The sequence below is a fragment of the Embiotoca jacksoni genome, unplaced genomic scaffold, assembly GCF_022577435.1.
Source record: "Embiotoca jacksoni isolate LCO1_2020_lvr unplaced genomic scaffold, fEmbJac1.0.p SCAF_54, whole genome shotgun sequence".
NCBI lineage: Eukaryota > Metazoa > Chordata > Actinopteri > Embiotocidae > Embiotoca > Embiotoca jacksoni.
In genome coordinates this window covers 722,616-744,923 of record NW_027185408.1, presented here as the reverse complement: position 1 = coordinate 744,923, position 22,308 = coordinate 722,616, and the positions used below count along the sequence as shown (strand labels likewise).

At 52.8% G+C, this 22,308-nt stretch overlaps 1 protein-coding gene across 3 annotated transcripts; it reads right to left on the bottom strand.

The window, feature by feature from the left end:
• Nucleotides 1–247: 247 nt before the first annotated feature.
• arid1b (AT-rich interactive domain 1B) lies at nt 248–21,110 on the bottom strand. 3 transcript variants are annotated; one of them, XM_069172487.1, is made up of 22 exons: nt 19,799–21,110; nt 16,443–16,634; nt 13,603–13,746; nt 13,366–13,479; nt 9,901–10,135; nt 9,721–9,804; nt 9,372–9,527; nt 8,936–9,278; nt 8,202–8,381; nt 7,756–7,883; nt 7,552–7,661; nt 6,535–6,744; nt 6,205–6,424; nt 5,830–5,971; nt 5,568–5,740; nt 4,966–5,110; nt 4,739–4,855; nt 4,577–4,658; nt 3,551–4,289; nt 3,297–3,427; nt 2,517–3,168; nt 248–2,335 (listed from the first exon to the last, which is right to left on the bottom strand). In XM_069172487.1, the coding sequence occupies exons 1-22, from the start codon at nt 20,846–20,848 to the stop codon at nt 1,299–1,301; spliced, it is 6,384 nt and encodes a 2,127-aa protein (XP_069028588.1). In that variant the 5' UTR covers nt 20,849–21,110; the 3' UTR covers nt 248–1,298. The 3 variants fall into 3 exon arrangements, with proteins under 3 accessions (XP_069028588.1, XP_069028589.1, XP_069028590.1); XM_069172488.1 differs by lacking the exon at nt 8,202–8,381 and having other exon boundaries at nt 19,799–21,108; XM_069172489.1 differs by lacking the exons at nt 13,366–13,479; nt 13,603–13,746.
• Between the last annotated feature and the right edge of the window lie 1,198 nt (nt 21,111–22,308).

Below are 22,308 nucleotides of genomic sequence, written 5' to 3'. Positions count from 1 at the left end.
CGTGTAAATGACGGTCGCTGCCTCAAGGGGGCGCCAGCTCTTCCTCAGGGGGGCGCCAGCTCTTCCTCAGGGGGGCGCCAGCTCTTCCTCAAGGGGGCGCCAGCTCTTCCTCAAGGGGGCGCCAGCTCTTCCTCAGGGGGGCGCCAGCTCTTCCTCAAGGGGGCGCCAGCTCTTCCTCTGACCTCCGAAGACTTCCCTGTAAAATCAAAATCAACCGTTGATCTCGTAAAAACCAGACGGAGATGCGTTCACAGTGCTCAACCAGAGTTCATGTACGTTTATTTCTTGAACATGTCGTGAAACATATAAAGAGCCGAAGAAACAACGTCCGTCCGACCGGACGGGAGATCTTCTCCGCGTAGACATTTTCTTTTTTTTGTTTTTTTCTCTCCCTCTCTTTACATTTCTTATAATCGTTTTGAGAAGTCGTGGCGTCGGTTAGCAACATGAGAAGTCCAAGCCCCGCCCACCCCGTGACATCCTGCACATGCAGTCTCTCAAATCAAACGCACCCTCTCCCAGATCGCATCCCGTAAAACGTCCTGAAACTTTTTTTTTTTTTCTCCTTAATTACAGAAAAAAAAACAAATGTTCTTGCTGTTTGGAGAGAAACTGAATGTTCAGGTGAGTTTTGATTATAAATGATGAGTCACGGCGCCACCTGCTGGACCGCAAAGGTACATCGTCTATTTACAGGAGGATGATGATGATGACAGTGGAGGGAAATTTGGGTTTGATTGGCGGAGACAAAAAGTCCTTAAAAAACAAAGTGCCCCCCCCTCCCCCCGATACTGCTGTGGTTCGGCAAAAAATACTGATGGTCCAAAAATTCACATTTAAAAAAAAAACAACCCAAAACGCCCAAAAACAAACTTATTGCACCAGAACAAAGTACATGACTGAACATCAGTGTTTCCTCCGTCACACCACGTGATCAAAGAAAGGCTTATCTACAACATGTCGCTATTTAAATAACGCTGACCCCGCCCACATCTAACTAACCCCTCCCCCGCCCCTCCCCCGCCCCGTTTAGAAACACCGAAGAGAGCCAGAACCCGAGCGCTTCCCACCGTCACACTTTGGTTAAAACAAAACAAACTGACAAAAGAATTAAAAAATCAAAAATACATTATTATTAAATATTTTTGTATTCAAATTACTTAAAAATCCCAAATAAACATTTGCGGATGGAGCCGAGGAGCTTTATATATATTCTATATATATTCATTTGTACGTAAAAACATTTGCTTTCTGTTCTTTAAATAAAAATATAATAGGAGCCAGTTTCGCCGCTTGCGTCACGAGCGTCCGATCTTGAACAGAACTTCGCACATGATGGCGGCGACGGAGGAGCCGAGGGCGGCCGACAGCGAGATGTCCAGCAGCCGGCTCTCGTGCAGGACGAACTCCGTCCGGTTGTCCTCCACCTTCGCCATGGCCAGCAGCGCCTTGGCGGCGCGGCACATCATGTTGACGCTGGGCGGCTCCGGCGGTGCGGCGGCGGCGCCGAGCGGGTTCTGCTGGTGCTGAGCGGCGGCCACGCTGTCCTCCAGGAAGCCGATCAGCGTCGCCACGCTGCCCTTGTGCAGGGCGACGGCCCTCGCCGCCGCCGGGTCGCCCTGCGCCAGGTTGGACAGGACGGCCACCGCCATCTCCCGGCACACCGGGCTCCGCCTCTCGCCCACCAGGCGCACCAGCGTGGAGAAGAGCTGCCGCTGCCGGCCGAACGGCGGCGTGGCGAGCAGCAGGTCCACGTTGCGGTCCTGGATGCTCAGCTTGCACAGACACTCCAGAACCAGCCGCTGGGGGCTGAGGGCGGAGCCGCCGCCCGCCGAGGGGAACGGGTCCTGGGCCTCGGCGGACGGGCACACCATCCAGTGCAGCAGCCCGTCCAGGACCGGCAGGCAGATGTTCTCGGGGTAGAGCGACAGGTCCAGCCGGCCCGACACGTTGGCCAGCGTCACCAGCGTGTTCTCCCGCAGCGCCGCCAGGCAGTCCCACCACCACTCGTCCCGGCTGCAGGCCAGACCTCGCTCCTCCTCCCGCTGGTAGGCGGGGCGCGTCCGTCTCCGGCGGGGGTGGTGGTGGTGCAGCAGCACCAGCCGGCCCAGGATCAGCACCAGGCCCGGGTGCCGCGACAGGACGGCGTCGTTGCCGGGGACGAAGGACAGGCTGCGCACGATGTTGGACACGCAGACGCAGCGTTTGGCCAGCGAGTCCTGCCAGGACTCGGCCGTGGACAGCGGCGCCTCGTCCCAGCAGCGAGGCTCGTCCTCCTGCTGGCTGATGGGACTCCGAGCCGGCGACCTCTGACCTCCGACCTCTGACACGCAGCCTGTTGGCAGAACACAAGGGGAACAAAGTCAGAGGGACGATAACCGGCCTCCTGGTGGTGAACCGGCGCTACTACAACACTCAGCACACTATCTGTTACTGGGATCAATTATTAATTCAAAGTGATTTACTCCCGACCTTTGACCCCTCCCTCTCCCCCTACCCCTCCCCCCTCTCTTTACCTTGCTCTTTTTCCTGCGTCTCCTGCGGGGTTCCTTCTGGCAGATTTCTCTCCACACTGTCTTCCTCCTCCTCCTTACCAGTCTCCTTCTCTGGACCCCCTCCTCCCCCCTCTCTCCTCCCTCTCTCGGGGGTGGAGCCTCCCATCCGGGGCTCGAAGTGTGTCTGGATGTGCTCAGTGGAGTCGCCTCCTCCGGCCTCCCAGTGCAGGAGGCCGCTAATGAAGCCGTTGGGTCGGCTGAGTTTGGCCCAGCGCTCCTCCACCTCCTCCCACTCCTCCCCCTTCTCCTCCACCCTGATTGGCAGCTTGTCGTACTTGCTGGCCTGTCGGGGGCGGGGCTCCGCCTGCTCCCTGTGCTCCTCCTTCACCTCCACCTTGACGGCAGGTTTGCCGTCTTCCGTCTCGTCCTCAGGAGCCGTGAGCGGCGGTGAAGTCTCCTCCGACCTCCTCTGCTCTTCCGTCGACTGGCCGTCGGTTTCAGAGGCGGCAGCTGGCGGCTCCTCTTCCTCCTCCTCCTCCTCCTCCTCCTCGGGGAGGGGTCCCAGCAGGGTCTTCTGGCCCTCAGATCCCACCTCGTACTCCTCCAGGATCCCGAAAATCTGGATGAGGCAGCGGCGGTAAATCTCCACGATGAGCTCCAGGAAACCCGGCAGCTGCAAGAGGAGGAGAGGAGAGGAGAGGAGAGGAGAGGAGAGGAGAGGAGAGGAGAGGAGATTTGTCATTTCCTGAGGTCACAGTAACTGTTGCGTGTTCATCACATGACTCTGAGAACACGTCTGACCTGCGTGAGGCTGAACGATCCCACCGAGCTGTCGTCATACAGCTGGATGTTGATGGTGTCCAGCGCCCAGGTGCTCTCTGCTAATAGGCCGGACTTCAGTGACATCATCACCCGCCACGCATCCGGGGTTCCTGACGAATGAAATCACAGAATGAAGACGGCGACCAATCAGTAAGAGAGAAACAGTGTGTGTGTGTGTGTGTGTGTGTGTGTGTGTGTGTGCGTGTGGAGGGGGGGGGGGGTTTCGGTCTGACCTGTGTCCTTGGCAGTCAATCGTCGTCGTGGTTTCAATTTAGGGGGCGTGGCCTCCACAGAGCTGGGGGGGAAGCTGACCTCCCTATGGACGAGGGGGAGGCCCTGAGAGGGCGGGGCACCCGGCTTCTTGATGGAGGGCAGGTAGGGGGCGCTGTTCGGGGACAGAGAGCCCCCCAGGGGCCGGGGGAAGGAAGAGGAGGGGCTGTGAGAACGGGTCACATGATTAGGGACGGTGGGCGTGGCCTGGAAGGAGGAGGGGGGCTGTCTGGAAGGCAGGGGGGGCATGGAGGAGGAGGAGGAGGGCGACGGATAGGGAGGCTGGCGCTGGCTCAGGTGACCGGGGGGCCACTGGTTGTCCTGGGGGGCCCTGCCCTCCTGGTCGTCCCCTCGGCCCATGCCGGGGTAGGGGGGCCCCTGGCCCTGCCGGCTGTACGTGAAGCCTATATCTGTCCTGGGGTGCCACATGTTGGCCTGCGGACCCTCCCCGGGACCCCCAGACGCCGCCGGCGGCCCCGAGCCCATCATGCCGTGCTGCGGGGGCCCCTGGCAGTCTCGGCTGTACGGATACGGGTACTGGCCCTGGACGGGCCGGCGCTCGGGGCCCACGTAGCCCCCGCCTCCCCCCCCGTAGGGCCCGAACACGTCGGGCTGCTGCGAGCCGAACTGCTGCACGCCGAAGGCCTCGCCCTCGTGACGCTTCGCCGGCGGATACATCCCCTCCATCACACGCTTGTAGCCCTGCAGACACACAGACCCCCGTCACAACCAGGACCTCACGTCCCCAAACACACCTCGTCCTGTCTGTGGCGGTGAGTGTTGCCATGGATACGGCCTGTGGTCCGTCTTATCGGGGGATCGGGGGGGGGGGGTCGGGGGAGGTGTACGTTTCTGTCCACGTTTCACTCATCACACTGAACTACATGAATAAAACTGCATTCGAACAGGAAACTGTCCGTCAGGATTCACACATTAATCTCATCGAAGCTGCTCTTCATCCCGCAGCGACGAAGAGTCCGAGCGCTCACCTGCTGCTGAGGGTACAGGGGCTGATGGGAAGTGTAGGCCACGCCGTGAGGATACTGCTGCCCGTAACCGTCGTGTCCGTGTCTGAACAGAAGACGCACGAGTCAGCGTTTATTAACACGCCATCAATCAGTTTCAGAAACGGCGGGTTAAACACCGCTCACCTCTGGTGGGGGTATCTGTTGCCGGGATACATGCCGGCCTCGTTTCCAGACGGACCCATGCTGTTCTGACCTCCGGGGGGCGCCATGCCTCCCTCTGGACCCATCACATGATCCGGCCTGCAGGAGACAAACACAAAACAAATTTGAGGGTTTCATCATCTACGATATTTAAAACCCTTAAAAGATTCAGAGAATCTGGAGAAATCTCAAAGGAAAAGGGATCCGACCTCCGCTCGTATCCGGGGCCGTAGGGGTACTGGGGTCGGGGTCCCATCACTGTCAGGGGCCCCGAGGGCGGCCCACGAGGGTACAACTCCTGCATGGCACCGCTGGGCATCTGACCGGGACCGAAGGCCTCGCCGGGCCCCGGACCTGAACAGAAGCAAAACAAGGAATAATGCAAATTAAAAAATGACTGAATTTATTTTATTTCATGATTTGTTTTATTGGTTTTCACTAATAAATAAGATTGAAGTGCCTGGAAGGAGGAAACGCTGCTCTGCGGTGATGTAATGTGGATGTCATATAAATGCAGCTCTGTCTGTAATGAGGTCGATGGTTTTGGTTTGGACCACCAGGGGGCAGCAGAGCATTCATGACTGCGACTAGAGGCTTGAACGCACTAAAGCTCCTTTACAATGCTGGAAACTGGTCCTGCATTACGGAGACAGAAGACACTGGAGACCAGGACACCAGGACACCAGCGTCGAGAACTGTGAATGTCGGCGTCTGCAGTTTGTTTCCATGTGAACAAGCTGCTCGTGAACTAAAACTAAAGTATCCAACAAAAGATTCATCAGCTACAAGTGTTAAATGTCCCCGTCCTCACCCTTCCTCGGTCCTCCGTACGGGTCTTTGTTGGCTTCATACTGAATCCTCACAGGAGGGTCTGTTGGACCTCCTGCCTGCTGGTAGGGGGCGCCGCCGGGTCCCGGGCCTCGCTTGCTGTGGAAGGCCGGGTCGCCGCCTTCAGAAAACGGGTCCTGGACGCTCACCAAGATCCTGAGAGGGAAACCACACCGGACCCGACGTTCAGACGAGTAGGAAAACCTCCCGTTTGAAGTTTAAAGGTCCTCCCCGCCTCCCCTTACCTGTTTCCCGGCTGGGGGCCCATCTGGCTGTGCGGGGTGGAGGCGGGGGTCGGGGGCTTCAGGTCCCCGGGGGCCTCGGTCAGGGAGCTGCTGCTGCTGCTGGACTGAGGGGTGTTGGGGCCCTGCAAGGAGCCCGAATTGGCTGCGGAGATACAGACCAGACAGAAAACCTGCTGAGCACAAGAGCGACGCACACCGACTGTAAATAGGAGTGCACGTAGCTTCAAGTGTAATACCACTGAGGGCCACTAGGGGCTGGCTCCAAAAAAGAAAAGAAAAAAAAAGACGCTCTGGCTCCAATAGACTCCTGTTCAAAAAGCATCAACTCAAAGTGGAATGATCTCCAGGAGTCGTTCTGGTGTCACCGTTTCCTACCTGGGGAGGGCGGCTGGATCTTGGCCTGGAGCGACGGAGGTTTCTTGGCGTCTCCGGCGGGCCCCGTGGTCTCCGGCGGAGGCTCCTCCCCTCGCTCCACCTTGCACTCGTAGGCGAACAGATACTGGATGTACTGCTTCTTCAGAGAGCTGGCCGAGCTGCTGGACGTCCCCACGTTCAACAGCGACGACAGCTCCCGCCACTTCTTGTTCTTGTTCACCTGAGAAAGAGGACGGACACGTTGACGGACACGTTGACGGACACAAATCCCTCCACGGCCTGAACGGCCACGAACCGATCTGCCCTCAGGGATTAATGATGAAGTCTCACCATGGCCAGTCCTCCGATCTCCCGCACGGTCAGGTAGAGTCCGCAAAGGTCCAGCGGCTTCCGGCCGACGGCGGGCAGGTTGGGGACGGGCGTCCCCCTCTCGTCCATGAAGGACAGGTAGCGGTCGACCCACGGCCTCCTCTCCGGCTCCGAGCCCATCTCGTACAGCCGTGTGATCTTCTCGTTGGTCATGGTGGCCACGCTGGGCTTCTGCAGAGGACACAGTCCAGGTCAAACATCAGGACGCTGCCCGTCTCCACCAGGTCTCCCGCAAAAAAAATGCTTTTTAATATTCACGTAAAAAATGATCAATAACCTGGATATTAATGTATAATCTGGATAACGCATCCTTTATCTAAACGTTCCTTCATTTCAACACGTATTAATTGAGGATTTAGGAGCTGTGATGAACGTCAGCGACTCCACGCGTTCGTACTGAAGCGCTTCGGCTGCCTTGAGTGACACTTCATCTGATCAAAAGCCGAACAAACAGCTTTTCACCTCCGACTCTTGTTATCCGGGAAACAAGTGAAATTTAACAACCGGGTCTTTAAAGTTTTCCACATCTCCCGTCGCCTCACATCTATTTTGAAGTTTCTGTGACAGTCGAAGTGTCAAACCGAACTAAATTAGCGGCGTCGAGCTGCTGGGACTCCTCGACAGACGGCAGCGAGTCAAAGCAAACACCGAACGGATGCACGGCGGCGGCGATTGAGGCCGACTCCTCGCGTTCAGATGACGAGCGGGAGGCGACGAGCTTTCACAACTCGGCCGCTGCCGAGCCGAGAGCGGGAAAACGAGAAGAAAAAACACTTCCAGCCGAGCTCAGATTGAACCGCTGACGGGTGCGACGAACACCTCGCTGCTGGAAACACGCTCATCAATACCGAAGAGACGCCAACGAGGAAGACGCGCGAGGGAATCCAGACGTGTCGACGTGAATCTCCGTTTGTTTGGGGGTCCCGACGGGCGCGGCCGAGCTCTGTGATTGGTCGACAAGAGACGGAGGAGACCGACCTTGGGTTTGGGCGAGTCGCTGGCGGGGCCGACGCCCTCTTTGCTGAGCTCCACCCTTTGCTTGGCGTCCCCGTGGGGGCCCGTCCCGTCCGCCGGCATCATCATGGCGCCTGAAAAAAAAAGAAAAAAAGATAACGGTGACGGAGCAAAACGACGGCCGCAAAACCCGGAAACGGTCGACAGGTGTCGGATCTGCGGTCCTACCCGCCGAGGGGCCGCTGTAGGGGGGTCCCTGCGGCGTCGTCCTCCCGGAGTTACCGCCCGGCTGCTGGCTGTAAGGACCTCCGGGGCCCATCACCCCCATCGGTGCCAGCCCCGGGTAGCTGCCCTGCCTGGAAACCACAGAAGAAGAAGATTTATTATTGAGACATGAGGAAGAGGAGCAGCAGTGAAGCGTCAGTGTCCAGGATCTGTCCTGAATCCTCCGTCGCTCCAATGAAACCGCAGCACAAGAAGAAGAGGACAGAGCGAGATGGAAAACGTGACGGAAACACTTCTGTTAGTTTCAGCTTCAGGCAGCTGCGGAAAAAAAAAAAAAAAAAAAAAAAAAAAGCTGAGTCAGCAGCAGCAGCAGCCGTCCAATCAGAGGACAGGAAGGCGTCCGGGTTAGTAAAAACGTCCCACGACCCCTCTCTCTGAGTGGAACCTACCCATAATGCTCAGGGGGAGTGTGAGCACCGGTGCCCTGCTGGGAGTGGAGAGGAGGAGGGTGAGGATGAGGAGGGTGGTGGTGGTGCTGAGGGTGGGAGGGGCGAAGGGTGGGAGAGAGGGCGGGTCGACCCCCGAGCCAGGACTGGTTGTGGTAGACGGGTGAACGGGCGAAGGGAGGCCTGGAGAGACGGAGGAGGTGGTGGAGGTGGAGACCGTCATCAACCAAAAAAAACATCCCTGAAAACTGACCACGGCGTTTTGCTGTTTTTTTTTTACATATTTGTTCAGAGTCTGTTCCTGTTGAACGCAGCGCAGCGATGCACCCGGAGCGGCAGGAAGCAACGACCGTCATCAGGAAGTGTTCAGAGCGTTTTTGTGACCGCTGGTACAAGAACATTTGTGATGTCACCGTGAACCTGAAACACAAAATCTTCCAACACGTCTGCTTACAGAAGTGTTTCTGAGCCCATGCAGTGATTTCCACTACAAAAATCAAGGCTGTTTTTTTGGGGGAGGAAATCGTCACCTGAGACCCTCGAAATGATTCAACAGGAAGAAACTCTGAACTTTTTGTTGCCCCTGATAAAAGTTGTTACTAATTCTGTCTAAAACAGATTTAAGTTTTGGTTCATGAGCAACTTGTTTCACACGCCGGCGTCGGCACAGCAGGGGGCGCTGCACGGGGGTGTCGAGTATCTTCCTGCAATTGTCTCCGTGACGACGACCTGCTCACCTGCTCTGAGCGCCGGTCGAGGACGAGGAGTTGGCACTCGGCCCGGCGTTGGGGCCGACCTCGGGTGGTTTGCAGCTGGCGTTGGGCCCCAGAGGCCCCATGCCCTGCCCAGCGGGCTGTGGCATGCCAGGGGAGGTGGGGGCCATGGTGCCGCCTCCGGTGGGGTAAGGCCGGCCCCCGGCGCCGGGCCCCGGGCCGCGACCCGCCGGGGTGGACGGGCCCTGACCGTGCATGGGACTGCTGGCGTTCAAGCCCAGGCTGTTGGCCAGGCCGGAGCCCGGACCGGGTCCGCTGTAGTTGGCGCTGGGGGCCCCGCCGTAGTGGGGGGGCCGAGGGTAGTTACCTGAGGAGGAGGAGGAGGAGGAGACGAGGCACGAGATGAAAGAGACGGCAGACAGGAAGTGCGTTGGTTTAAAACTCCTCTGGACGGTCGTACCTGGGGGGCCGTACTGGCCGTAGGAGTGACTGCCCTGCTGGTAGGAGCTGTGGTGGACGGGCCCCCCCGGCGCCGGCTGAGGGGCCATCGAGGGGGCAGACTGCTGGGAGCCGAACTGGGCTGCCGGGGTGCTGCGCTGCAGGGAGGGAGGGAAACCTGGAGAGGGCAGAGGAGAAGGTCTGAGATCCAGGACAACGTTAGCTTAGCACAAAGACTGGAAACAGGGGGAAACTGTTAGCCTAACTCAGCACAATGACTGGAAACAGGGGGAAACTGTTAGCCTTAGCACTAGACCAAACAGGAAATGTTATCACGACCTACGAGACGAATCATACTGGTGATGTCATACCTCTGTCCTGAGTCATGGCCGACTGGGAGGAGTGAGGTCCAACATCTGGTCCGGGACCGGAGACCTGAGGGGTCAGCTGAGAGCCTGAGACGGACCAGAGACACGCAGAGAGTTAACGCTGCCGACCAGGAGTCCAGCTGTGGCGGTCTCCGTGGCAACACGGCGACATCATCGTCCTACCTGGTCCGCCGGCGGCGGGGGACATCGGCCCCGATCGCGACCCGGCGGGGGACGGCGACGGGGAGGGGGAGGGCCCGGCGCGAGCTAACGGGGGGAGGCGGGGCGAGACGTGGGGGGAGAACGGGGAGCGGGTCGGAGTCCCCTGGTCGCCCTGAGCGCTGCCGGATCCCGACGCCCCCGAACTCACCGCCGCCTCGGTGCCGGTCGGCAGGTCGTCGATGGAGCCGGACAGATCCTGGAACACAAACGGCAATCAGCTGATCGATCCGTCGCGGTTCTGGTACCGATTCTACGATCCTCTAATAACTTCGTCTCAATACAGAAAGTTCAACTCGTAGATTTTACATTTCTGAGGTTTTAATGTCGACAATAAAACAAAACTCGTCTGTAATAGAAAAACAAAGTTTTTCAATAATTTTGAGATCCAAATTTTTTGAGACTTCTGAAAAACTGATTCAACGTTTTTCACCTCGAAGATTTAACGGTTTCTACGACGACAGAATTTGCAGCTTCTCTTAAATAAATGGAGGTAAACGGATTATAATGTGTTTGTCACTTCCTCCCTGCGTGGTTCATTTTTACAGTAAATGTTTTGAAGACTGAATAAAACACTTTTCACCGATTCTCATTCTTTGTTTCAGTTTATGTGGCGGTTTTTAAAAAAAATTTCATTTCCAGTTGGACGGGCCGAACCAGAACCAAACAGAACCGGGTGGAAGTTCTGCAGCTCTGTACGAACAGAACATCAGACCGGACCTCGGAGAGGAAGACGAGCACCGAAGTGTCTGACTGACAGTTCGTACTCTGACGAAGATCGAAACAGGAAGACGAGGAGGAAGGACGCAAGGAGAGAAAAGAGGAGAGTTAAAGAAGAAGAGGAGGAGCACAGTTGAAGAAGAAGAAGAGGAGGAGCACAGTTAGAGAGCAAGAAGAGGAGGAGCACAGTTAGAGAGCAAGAAGAGGAAGAGGACAAGCAAAAGGAGACGACAGGAAGGAGGAAATGAAAGAGTAGAAGAAGTGAAGCACTGCGCTCAAATCTCCCATCTGCCCCTGGGCCTTGAGCCAGCCAATCACAGCGCACCAACCCATCCTCCCTCCCTCCGCCCCTTGCCAACAGCTCGACCAATCAGCTGCCGCCCCCCCCCCCCCCACACACACACACACTTCTAATTATAAAGAGTGAGCTGAGGCCTTGCTCAACCTTCCTCTTCCTCTCCTCAACTTCCTCTCACATCTGTGCTCCTGCTTCCACCTCCTCTTTTCTTCCTCCTTTCTCTCTGGTCTCCTCATCTTCCTCACTTTTTCATTCTGTCCTCCTCCTCCTCCTCCTCTCCTCCTCCTCTGTTAGTCAGAGGCTGTTGTTTTGAAATTCAAATATTTCTGCTGGCTCGTCAGAGTGCGTGAATCACTGTGTGAGTGTGTGTGTGTTCTTGTTCTTCTATCTTTGTGAGGACCCACTTCAGTTTTAGACCCACAGATCAATCAGTGATCAATAATTTCACAATAATGGTAGTAATGGTAATAATTAGTAGCATGGTTTTCTACTGAAGTGTTGCATTGTGGGATGTTTGTGGCGTTTCGTTTTGATCCGCTCCCGTTTGCTCTGTCAAAATTACTGCGTTACGTGTCTGTTTCAAAATAAAAGCCCTTTAGAGTTTCAGCAGACAGAAACCCTTTATTTCTTCAAAAAAAGAAGCTTTTATTGTGAAACTTTTGCAGGAACACTTTTTAAGTTGAAACCAAAACAACAATTGAAAATAGAATAATATTGTTGCATTTATTTAATTAAAGCGATAGAAATATATTGATTATTGATCCGTGTACGTAAACTTGCCACCACACGACTTTAGAAACGTTTGACACGTGTAGACGATGCTAGTCACGTCAAAGACATGTTTCCTGTTCGTGAACGGGCGTGTGTATTACACGCTTTGCTGTGATACTCGGGACGGGGCACACATCTTTTTGTAATCTACAAAATCTATTATTATACCGGACGATCGTTCTTCCTTATTTCACCTGTTTTTACTGATGTTTTTATCGTTGTAATGCGTTGCTCCTGTCAGAAGGTGGCGGTAATGCACCTAAAAGCATTGTAGAATAGTAGTTTTGCTACTATCTGTTATTACTGGCTCACGAAGACACAATGTTTAATCCTATTTGACGGTTTATTTTCCTCCATTACGTAAAAACATCGACGTGCTGTTTAATTAAATCACTTCTTTCCCAGACGACTGTCGTTGTTTTATAGCGTGGAAGTGAAGCCTTTTTGTTTCAGTATCGTATATATTTCTCTTCAATCATTCACTCTAAGTTATAAATGAAGACAACGCGACGTCCCTTTGATGCTGAAGGAGGCCTGAAGTTCATTTTTGTTTCGTAAAGCGAGACGTTTCGACGTCGGCCTCCGGCCGTGAAGTCGACTCACCGACGAGGTTTTCAGCTGCAGCAGATTTCTGCTGATTTTAATTTTTTTTTTACATTTTTACATTTTCTCCTTCCTGTAAACGGAGCCATCTCCACTCCACCAGCAGTCACCATGGCAACTGCATTGGCACCCCACACTTCAAAAGGAGGCTCCGAAAGAGAACGAGGAGACGAAAGAGAGAGAGGAAGGACGAGGACGGCGGCACGGCAACGGAGGAAACGAGGGGATGAAACAGACTGTGGAGAGATGGAGGGAGGATGAGGATGAAGATGAGGATGAAGATGAGGATGAAGATGCACGTCCTCTGAAAAACTGAAACATATTCAGACTGAAAGTTCTACTGTTTCAAAAGAGTCAATGTGACCTGTCAATCAGGAGAAATACGAGAAATAAAACCATAGTGATCATCATCACCATCATCATCATCATCATCAGAGGACGCCGTCATTATGGACAACAAACAGCTGCTCTATGAAGGAGCTCTAGCTGTCCGTCACGACAGCTCACAGGTCACTCCCTCAATCAGACGGGAAATAAAGTGAAGGATTTCAAAATAAAATGTCAAAAAATAACCGACTTTTGTATTTAGTTTGTGAGCGTCAAACTGCAAAAAGTCCTTTTAAATTGAATTTAATGGAGCCACGTGGAGAATTTACTGACATCTAGTGGTGCCGCTGCAGATTAAAACCAACTGAATATTGTTTTTTAATCCTTTATTTGGATTATTGGGGTTCTAGTTTTGCTTCAGGGGCGTAAATAAGCTTTTATTGTGAAGGTCCTGTCTAGTAATATTTCCAAAATAAAACCATTAAGTGTGACTGCTGTTCAGCCTCATCTCCTTCATCATTACAAAGCCTCCAGTTCAGATTCTGTCCGTCACCATCTTGCTACTTCGGAGCGGTTTGGAGCAGGAAGTGACCATGTTTGGGCGAGCTGTGGGAGGAGCCAACAGGTGGATCTGACTGGATCTGATTGGAAAGCTTGACGACACTACGCCCCGCCCAGCTGTAACCTGACCGCACCGCAGGCCGACTTACCGGCAGGCTGGACGGTCGCTCTTGTTGGCTCAGACTCATCTCCTCGTGGTTTGGTTTCCCAGGAGTCATAGCGGCAGACTGGCCCCGCCCCCCGTAAGCCTCCTGCGGCACCTCCTGCATCGAGACAGACAGACAAAACCATGATACCGAAGCCGTTCCGACATCTTTTCTCCCTCCGAAAGGCTTTTTTTTGGGGGAAAACATCTGCGGGAAGTGAATTCAGGCATGGAGTCCTACCTGCTGCGGCAGTGGGCGGGGCTGCATGTACGGCGGCTGGCTGGGGGCGGCGGGCTGCTGCTGCGGAGGGCTGAAGTACGGCGGCTGACCCGGCTGGCAGTAACCGCCCACGTTCTGCTGCTGCTGAGCGAACTGAGAACCCATCTGAGACGGAGACGGAGAGCGTCAGCGTTTTTGATTTTACTCCTTCACGTTGAACGCAGCGCAGCGACGCACGCGGCTTCATCGCCGTGGACTTTCTGAAGCCTTTTCAAGAGTGTTGACGATCTCCACACTGATGGAAATCACTGCACGGGCTCAATGCAGAACGCTTCTGTGCTCCACGTGAAGCCTCTAAAAAAAACAAAACCCTGCAGTTCTTTTAATGTCCAATAGAGGCTCCAGCAGGGAGTCGGTCCCTGGAGACTCCCATTAAAACTTGAGCTGAAGCTCCGCCCACTGTATCAGCTGACAGTTCAATAGAGTTTATTGTATGTTATTATACTACAAGCAGGCACACAGTGTTTCCTGTTCTGTGTCACTAATGAACGCTTATCAAACTCATAATGTTCATCATGAGAGCTCTGTTTTACTGACACACACACACACACACACACACACACACACACACACACACCCCTCAGATCATTATCCCTCTGAAAGCGAACGCCACAAAGTGCAATAAGATGCAACCTCGGTGCAATCTGTGAGAGCTGCCCTGCAGGATCTGCCGCTGCCTTGCTCAAAAGCGCCTCACGCAGCTCTTTTTTAAGATGGAAGCAGGTTGACGTCTGCAGCCTGAAGCAGCCCGACGGATTGAGGAGCGATGAGCTGCTTGTTGTTGTTGTTGTTTTGTATTTAACTATAATTTTTAACAATTGTTGATGTTTTTATTTATCGAACTACAGGGTGGAAGTGTCTCCTACAAAATAAAAGCAAGTTTGCAATGAGAATGAGACTTTTTTTTTCCCCATCATAATATTTGATGTGGTTAAATTCAACTTTTAATGATTCCAGGAAGTTGTTGAAAGTCTAATCTGACTGTAAACCGACGGAGCGATCTCACCGTGTGCTCCGGGAAACAAAAGCTTTTCATTAAGTCGGACCATCAAACAGATTCTGCTGCGAGACGTTTGAGGGAGAACGTGACTACAATTCCCGATAATGTAATCAGTTGGAAGTCATGTGAAACGAGTCCGGATGAGCTGACCTGCTGTCAGTCACATTTTACCACCAACACCACTGTTTTTTAATACTGCCGACACCCTGATGGAAAAACGTCAAACTGCTCCTTTAACTCTCCGAACCCCAAAACCCACCGGCAGGGAAGAGTCCCGGGCCCATCTGGGGCAGCCCGCCGCGACGTCAGCCGTCCAGTTGGAGACAAAAGCGACCATATTGGGACGAGCATGGGAGTAGAGAGGGGCGGATCTGACAGACCGAGCTCCACCCACACAATACAGAGAAACCTGACTGCACCCCGGGCCTGTCAATCAAACAGCCAAGCCTCCAAACATAGCTCGGTGGAGGGGCGTGTCTGTTTGATTGACAGGCCTGTGGTGCAGTCAGGTTACAGCTATCGGTGGGCGGGACGTAGTGGCGTCAGTTATCCAATTCGATTGAGTCAGATCCACCACTGGCTCCTCCCCCAGCTCGTCCAAATATGGTCACTTCCTGCTCCAAACCGCTCCGAAGTAGCAAAGATGGTGACGGACAGAATCTGAACTGGAGGATTCATAACGTTCACAAACCAACGATGACATCACTGATGGATGATGACGTCACTGATGGATGATGACATCACTGCTTGTTGCCACTTGGAAGGAACGTGTTCTTCTTTTGTTGCTTAATGGCAGCTGGCAAACAGCTTTAAGGAGCATTACCGCCACCTTCTGGTGGTTGTAGTGTGTTACTAACAGGCACCGGTAAACATCCAGAAACAATTTCCTGATTTAAAATGAGAAAATATGACAACCTGCCCCAGTTAAAAGAAACACTGTCAATTCTAAAAGGTTAAAAATCACATCCAGGTTTTCGATGCTGGATTTCTAAATCAAGTCCAAGCATTTTATTTTGATGTCGACTCTGTAAAGACTTCTTGCCGCCTGTCCCCGAATGTGACGCCTCAGTTGATGAAGCTGAAGCAGCTCGTTGGCTCAGAGCAGAAGCATCAGACCCAAACCAGCAGTGTGGAGCCTAAAAATAGCCCGAGCCCATCCTGCACCAGGAATAGCCCGACCCGGCCGGACTCGGCCCGACCCGGCTCGGCTCTGCTGCAACCATGTGGCCTGACAGCATCAATGGGTCCGTTGTTGTCCATGGCGACGAGGTGGTGACGCTGCAGATGAATCAGCAGCCCGACGGATACATCAGCTGATATCGGCGTGTATGTTAGCCGATATGTGCCAATATGAAATAACGCTGTTTGTTTTTGTTGTTATTTATTATCAATAATGATTGAATTTCCAGCGAAGTTCAGTGTTTCAGGGCTCCGAGTGGACGAACTGTAACATTATAGCTCGTTGTCACATGTCTAAAAAGTGCTTAATAACCACATTTTAGGGATTAAATGTGAGAAATGTCATTATATTTACTGTATAAATATAAATAATATCCGCCTAAATATATCAGATTTTTTTTAAATTTATTTTTTACAACATAATATCGATATTTGCCCACAAAAAAAATCCAGAACGGGTCGGCTTCTCCAACCAATAATCAAAATAAATAATGTCCTATGGTGGTGCTAATTCTCCACTCGTGTGTCATTAAATCACAGAAGTTTAAATTCCCGTCCAGGACGATGACGTGAATCCCGTCACGAAAATGGGGCGTCAGTTAAGAGTCACAGCGCCTCCTACCTGCTGCTGAGGGTACTGCATCGCTCCCATCGCCATCTGGCCTCTGCCGGGCATCGCCATCGGGTATCGGTGGGGGGAAGGGGAGCCGTAGGGTTGGCCCGGGTACGGCGCCCCCTGCTGCTGGGAGTACGGGTTGTTGCTCATTCCGTAGAGCTGCGAGCGCTTCATCGCCATCGGGTCCATGGACGGCACCTGAGGAAGACACACGATTGGACGATGAACGATTCAGACCATTTCTTTTTTTTTTTTTTTTTTTACTCGTAACTTAGTTTTTAACCGCAGGTTCACCAAGATCCTGAAGAGGACGTTCAAGATCGGGCTCGCACCAACAACGCAGAAAAACTTCGTAAAGTGCTCAGAAAATTCACGCTTGGCTCCAATAAGGGTCGTATTTACCGTGTGCCCGAGAGGAGTCCGTGTGAACGGCGCCCTCTTGTGGTATTCACGACGTCGGAACACAATGTGACGTGTTTGCTGAGGTCTATACAGAAAGGTCAGAGGTCATGGAAGCTCGTTTTTTTTTATCGGATGTTAAGCTAATACATTGTAATGTTAGTCACGTCGAGTTTGTCTTTGTAACTTAGCCATGTTGCGAAATAAAATGTCGGCTGCTCGCTAAATTGTTAGCCTCTTTTGGCTTCTAGTCGCCGCCCACATAGCCGTTACTTAGCAACGGCGGTCTCAGAACTTAACAACTCCAACTTAGCAAAAAGTGGGAGTTGCGATGTTGCGAACACCACGAGAGGGCAGCGTTCATTTTGTCTCTTCTCGCGTGCACGGTAAAAACGACGCCCAAATGTTCTTCACTTACGATAAATAACCTACGTCTGAGGAATATTAAATATTCCCACTCACGCTGTACGTGACACACTGACATAATAGTAGGTGAGAGAAGTGACTCAGTGAGAACAGATGTTTCTGCTCAGATGGCTAAAAATAGAAACACGATGGATTTTACTCCAAAAAAAAAGAAGCAGATTTTAGTCCTATTTTTTTTTTTAAATCTCTTCTCCGGACGACGCGTTTCTAAGCAAGTCAGCTGAGGAGAGGAAATAAACAACGCACGAGCCGAGCGGGTCTGGAGGGTTGCCGAGGCGACGCAGCTGGAAAAAGGCCCGATCAATAAATCGGTATGTAAACAGAAGGGAGGGAAGCTTCGGCCGTCGGTGACGGGACGATGAAGCTCGACTCAACAAGTCAAACTGCAGAAAAGTCTGAGAGTCTTCGGCAGGTGCATAATCTAATTTAAAGACGCGTGTCCCCTCCAGGATACCAAGTAACAACAACCTCACTAAGGCTCCGCCTCTTTGAAACTGTGAACGTCACGAGGTACGAGGTGTCCCGACCACCTCGCCCGGCTCAGCGCTTCACGGCCGAAGACTTTCTGAAGCATTTAAAGGGTCTCTGTTGACGATTTCCAGAACCCAGCCCTGATTTTGTAAAGGAAATCACTGCACGGGCTCAGGAACGCTTGGCTGTAAGCAGGCGAGTTGAAGATTTTCTGTTCCCCAAAATCTGATGTTTTGTCTGCTCCAGTTTCAGGTCCATCGTGGTGAAATCACAAATGTTCACGTACCAGCGTTAACGTGAGGAACTCAGTGATGATGTCGATCAAGAGAAGAACAAGAAAACGAAGCCATGCCCCACGTGTTGCTGCTTTCTGGACGTATTAAGACAGAATTTAGATTTATCAAGGATTTAATTCTTTGACTATGAAGTCAAAGTGACTTAAAACCCCCAAAATATTCTGCCTAGTGATATAAAACAGTAAAAAACTGTGTTTGAGAAGCTCAAACCAAAGATGATTCGGCCTCTTTAGTAACCGACGTAAAAGAAGACTCGACGATCCAAATAGTTGATTTTCAGGAGAACCCATTTTTCCATCAGTCGCTGCAGCTCTACTGAAGTCAAATATTAAGACACGCAGATATAACAAAAAATAAAAATAAAACGTGAACGGGGTTTTTCAGACTTTAGTCACAACCAAGAACACCGAAGCTACGAGTAAGAGCCCGGCGAGGAAAGACGGTCCAGATATCCAAGAGGGCACAAAGCGGACTTTGATCCGAATACGACCAGGCGATTGATCCCGGCGGTCCAACTACCGATTATTCTGATCATTCTTCAAGCACACATGATCCAGAAGATTTCCAAATTCTGGGCCAAAACAACCCATTTTAATCATGTTATCGTGTCAGATACTTAGATTGAGATTTCCCCCACACTGTTTTCTGATATTCTGCAGATTAATGAAACTAGTTGTTAGTTTCAGGCTTGAATATAAGAAGCGGTGACATAATTCTGGTATTCTCTATGCTGTCCTTTTCTCTCTCTGCTCTGCTCTCACCACCACCCGACCCGGTTCTGTCCGAGCTTTCTTCCTGTTTCGAGGGAGTCTTTTTAACGTGGTAACTGTTGAATTTCTCTGTACGATGCTGTAAAATAACCTGTTGTGATTTGTCCGTGCATGAATAAAAGTGAACTGAATTAAAGGGGGAACAAGCGGCGACCCGCTGACCCGCCTCTGACCGGTGCTGGTGGCCCTCGGCGGCCCGGGTTGCTCCAGTGTTGTGCCGGTGGGCACACGTGGCTAATCTGCATGTGTGAAGGTCAGGGCTCCGGTGGAGATGGACACGACGGGCTCCCTGCCAGCTGGAGCCGGTCACAGTGACGGGGCGAACAAGCAAGCAGCCACACCCACGTGGAGGGGGGAGGAGGGGAGAGGAGGAGGGAGGAGGGGGGAGGAGGAACACCTCCACCTGCGGGTAACTCCTCTCCACGAGGAGGTTCTGTTCAGCGGGGCGGAAGAGGAACTAAAGCCGAGGAGGGCGACCTGGCGGCCGGCGACACCTCACGTCACTTTTAACCCGCGTCATTAGCACACGTGGAGCAGCTGAATGTCCCGAAACTGTCATTTCACCATAAAAGCGTGAAGTTTGAAGTTTAAAGTTTAAAGTTTAAAGTTTGAAGTTTAAAGTTTAAAGTTTGAAGTTTAAAGTTTAAAGTCACAATGAGACACGAGCCTCTTCGGGCCTGCTAATGTTAGCTTAGCATAGCCAGCTAAAAAACACCGGAGTCACCTTGGACACACGGTCGGAAACACCGACTTAACGGAAGTAATGTCCGTTATTTGTCGCTCCTTTAACCGCATCATTAACCGACAAGGGGTCTTCGTTTGGTAAATAGTCCCCAGAAATGCCCACACGTGTGTTCGCGCTGTTTTAATGAGGAAATAAAACGATTAAAAAAAACACACACAGCTAGCCGACGCTAGGTAGCATCACGGCTAGCAGGTTAGCCGGATGTCGCCCCGTCAGACGAGCACCGGACCGGAGTTTAAAACGCCCGATATTCACCTGCGATCTGCCGCCGCCCTGCACGGTGCTCCCCGGGCTCATGGCCGGGTGGCTCCGCTGTTGTCCCGCCCAGCCGTGAGCGGCCGAGCCGTACTGGGAGCCCGTGTCTTTGGCCAGAACCAGGCTCGGCTGCTGCTGCGCGGAAGGATGGTTATAATCCGAATATCCGCTTCCATAGCCCCGCATCATCGGGCTCGGAGACGTCAATAACTGGTTCAAAGTCGGCGTGGAGCCCGACGGGTGCTGCTGCTGCTGACCCTGCTGACCCTGCCCGGGGAACCGCTGGAACCCTCCGCCTCCAGCCGGGGAGCTGGCAGCGGCCGGAGCCGCCTTGCTGTGGTTCGCGGCGGCCGGGCCCAGCGGGCTGCTCCCCTGCCGCGAAGGGCTCATCATGCCCCCGTACCCGCTGCCCCCGTAGCCCGGTCGGTAGTTCGGGTAGTGGCTGTACGGGCTGTTGTTGTTGTAGCCTTCGTGGGAGTTCTGAACCTGGTCCATGGTGCCGAGTACCGAGAGCGCCGCTGTTACCCCAGTCCCTGGGCTTTGTTGTCCGCCATGTTGAGCAAAGCAAGGCCCTCCTCTTCCATCCCCATAATAATGATTAAACTCGGAGCTGGTCCCACTCGGAGGAGGGTTGGTGGTGGTGCTGTTGGTGGCTGATCCTGGGCTCGCATCCATCCGCTGCTGCTCCTCCTCCGCCTCCTCCTCCTCGGTGTGATTCAGCTGGTGTTGGTGATGGCGCTCCTCCGCTCGGCTGTCCCCCACCAGGAGAAGGCTTCCTGTCCCTCCATGGTGCTGTCGGTCTCCGCTGCTCTGTCCTCGCACCTCCCTCCGGCCCTGTTGGTTGTTGTTGTTGTTGTTGTTGTTGTTGTGGGTTTGCCGCTGGGGGTGAAGCTGCTGGATAAAGTAGCTGAACGGCGGAGGTGTGTGATGAGATGATGATGATGGAGGAGGAGGAGGAGGAGGAGGAGGAGGTCCAATGCCAGCAGCTGCAGCACTTGTTCTGATGTCGATGTTTTTCCCTTTACGCCCGCCGAGCCTCCCGGGCTCCATGTCGGTCACATGAGACGAGCCGGGCCTTTTGGTGCTCCAGCTCTGGTGCTTCTGGTCCCCGGAGCCGGGCTTGGATCCTCTCCGGGAGGTCCCCCCCCCCGCTGATGGACCAGAACCACCAGTGCTCCCCGTCTGAAGGGAACTTCTTCTCACCGTCCGACACCAGGGCTGGTGCCACCTGGTCAGGTGCGACCTGACCCGGCCAGGAGGTCCCGGTCACCCCGGTGGGCCGGGGGCACCGCAGAGCTCCAAAAATTAAATAAATAAATAAAATGTCACGCTTCAGAGAATATTATTGCGAGTGGTTCCTCATGACTTTCCAAATGATCCAGTTCAGGAGGCCCGTCGCCTCCACAGCGCTCATACCGCACTTTTATTTCTACATTATTGTGATTCATCTGCAGATTAATCTGTAAAACCGACTCAATGTTTCACTCAAACATTCACACACGACATGCTGAGTTTTTCTTCCTCATTTTTCATATGAACAAAGCATTGATGATCTAACTCCTTTCACAGTTCAGTTACGTCCGGCTGCCGTTACCAGAAGTCAGAAAACATATCCAACCAGAAACAGGAGAGGCGGCGGAGAGAAAGAGGAGCTTTCAACTTTTGTAGAAGCATCAACACATCTGGGTGGAAAACAGCAGATAAACAAAGATAGACCGAGACAGATGTTGATAAGCAGATTGGCCAGATTTCCCAGCATGCTCTCTTCCCATGTGACTTTTGGGAATAAAGCAGATTGGTATAAGTGATGGACAGAAACATTGAGTTGTGAAAAAAAAAAGGTGCATGGGAAGGTGGTATGTATACTTTTATGGAAACTACCTGTTTATTAGTTATACCAATAACCATTGTCGAATAGATTACACAAAGATATCATCGTATGTTTGCAATAAGGACAAATTCAGCATTACATTTTATTATATTATTTGGGCTATAGGTGTTGTTTTTTTATTTACTGTAGAATCGCAGGTGGTCACGAATTGGCAGCAATTAAGGCGTGTCTGTTTGATTGACAGGCCTCTGGTGCAGTCAGGTTTCTGTGACAGGTGGGCGGGGCATAGACGCTCCTCCCCCAGCTCGTCCAAATATGGTCACTCCTGGCTTCAAATTAACAAGATGGCGACGGCCAAAATGCCGAACTTCAGAACGGTCGTTCGCGAACCGAACGGGCGACGTCACCGTTTTGTTTACCGCTCGGTAAAAAACTTCTTTCCAAAAACAGGTTGTGTTCATGTGGAGCGTCAACGTTTTCCAATCAGGGGATTTTATGCACGTTTTGAAGAAGTGAATAAAAACAGATGGACTCGAAATCAACCTCGTGGAGACGATGCGTCGGTGCTCCCGGGACGGTAACGAGGTTTTAGGCAGCGTCCTGGATCGGATAAAAAAAATACCTCCACAGTTGGAGGACACGACGTACGTTACAGCAGAATGAAGAGGGACACCTCCCC

What these genes read in the sequence shown, in the direction of transcription:
- arid1b (XM_069172487.1), bottom strand. Translation starts at nt 20,848, where the DNA reads ATGGAGCCCGGGAGGCTCGGCGGGCGTAAAGGGAAAAACATCGACATC. An exon ending in AGCGACCGTCCAGCCTGCCG is followed by an intron (nt 10,136 to 13,365) that starts GTAAGTCGGCCT and finishes TTTGTGTTCCAG; the next exon opens with GATCTGTCCGGCTCCATCGA. An exon ending in CTACAGCGGCCCCTCGGCGG is followed by an intron (nt 7,662 to 7,755) that starts GTAGGACCGCAG and finishes TTTTTTTTTCAG; the next exon opens with GCGCCATGATGATGCCGGCG.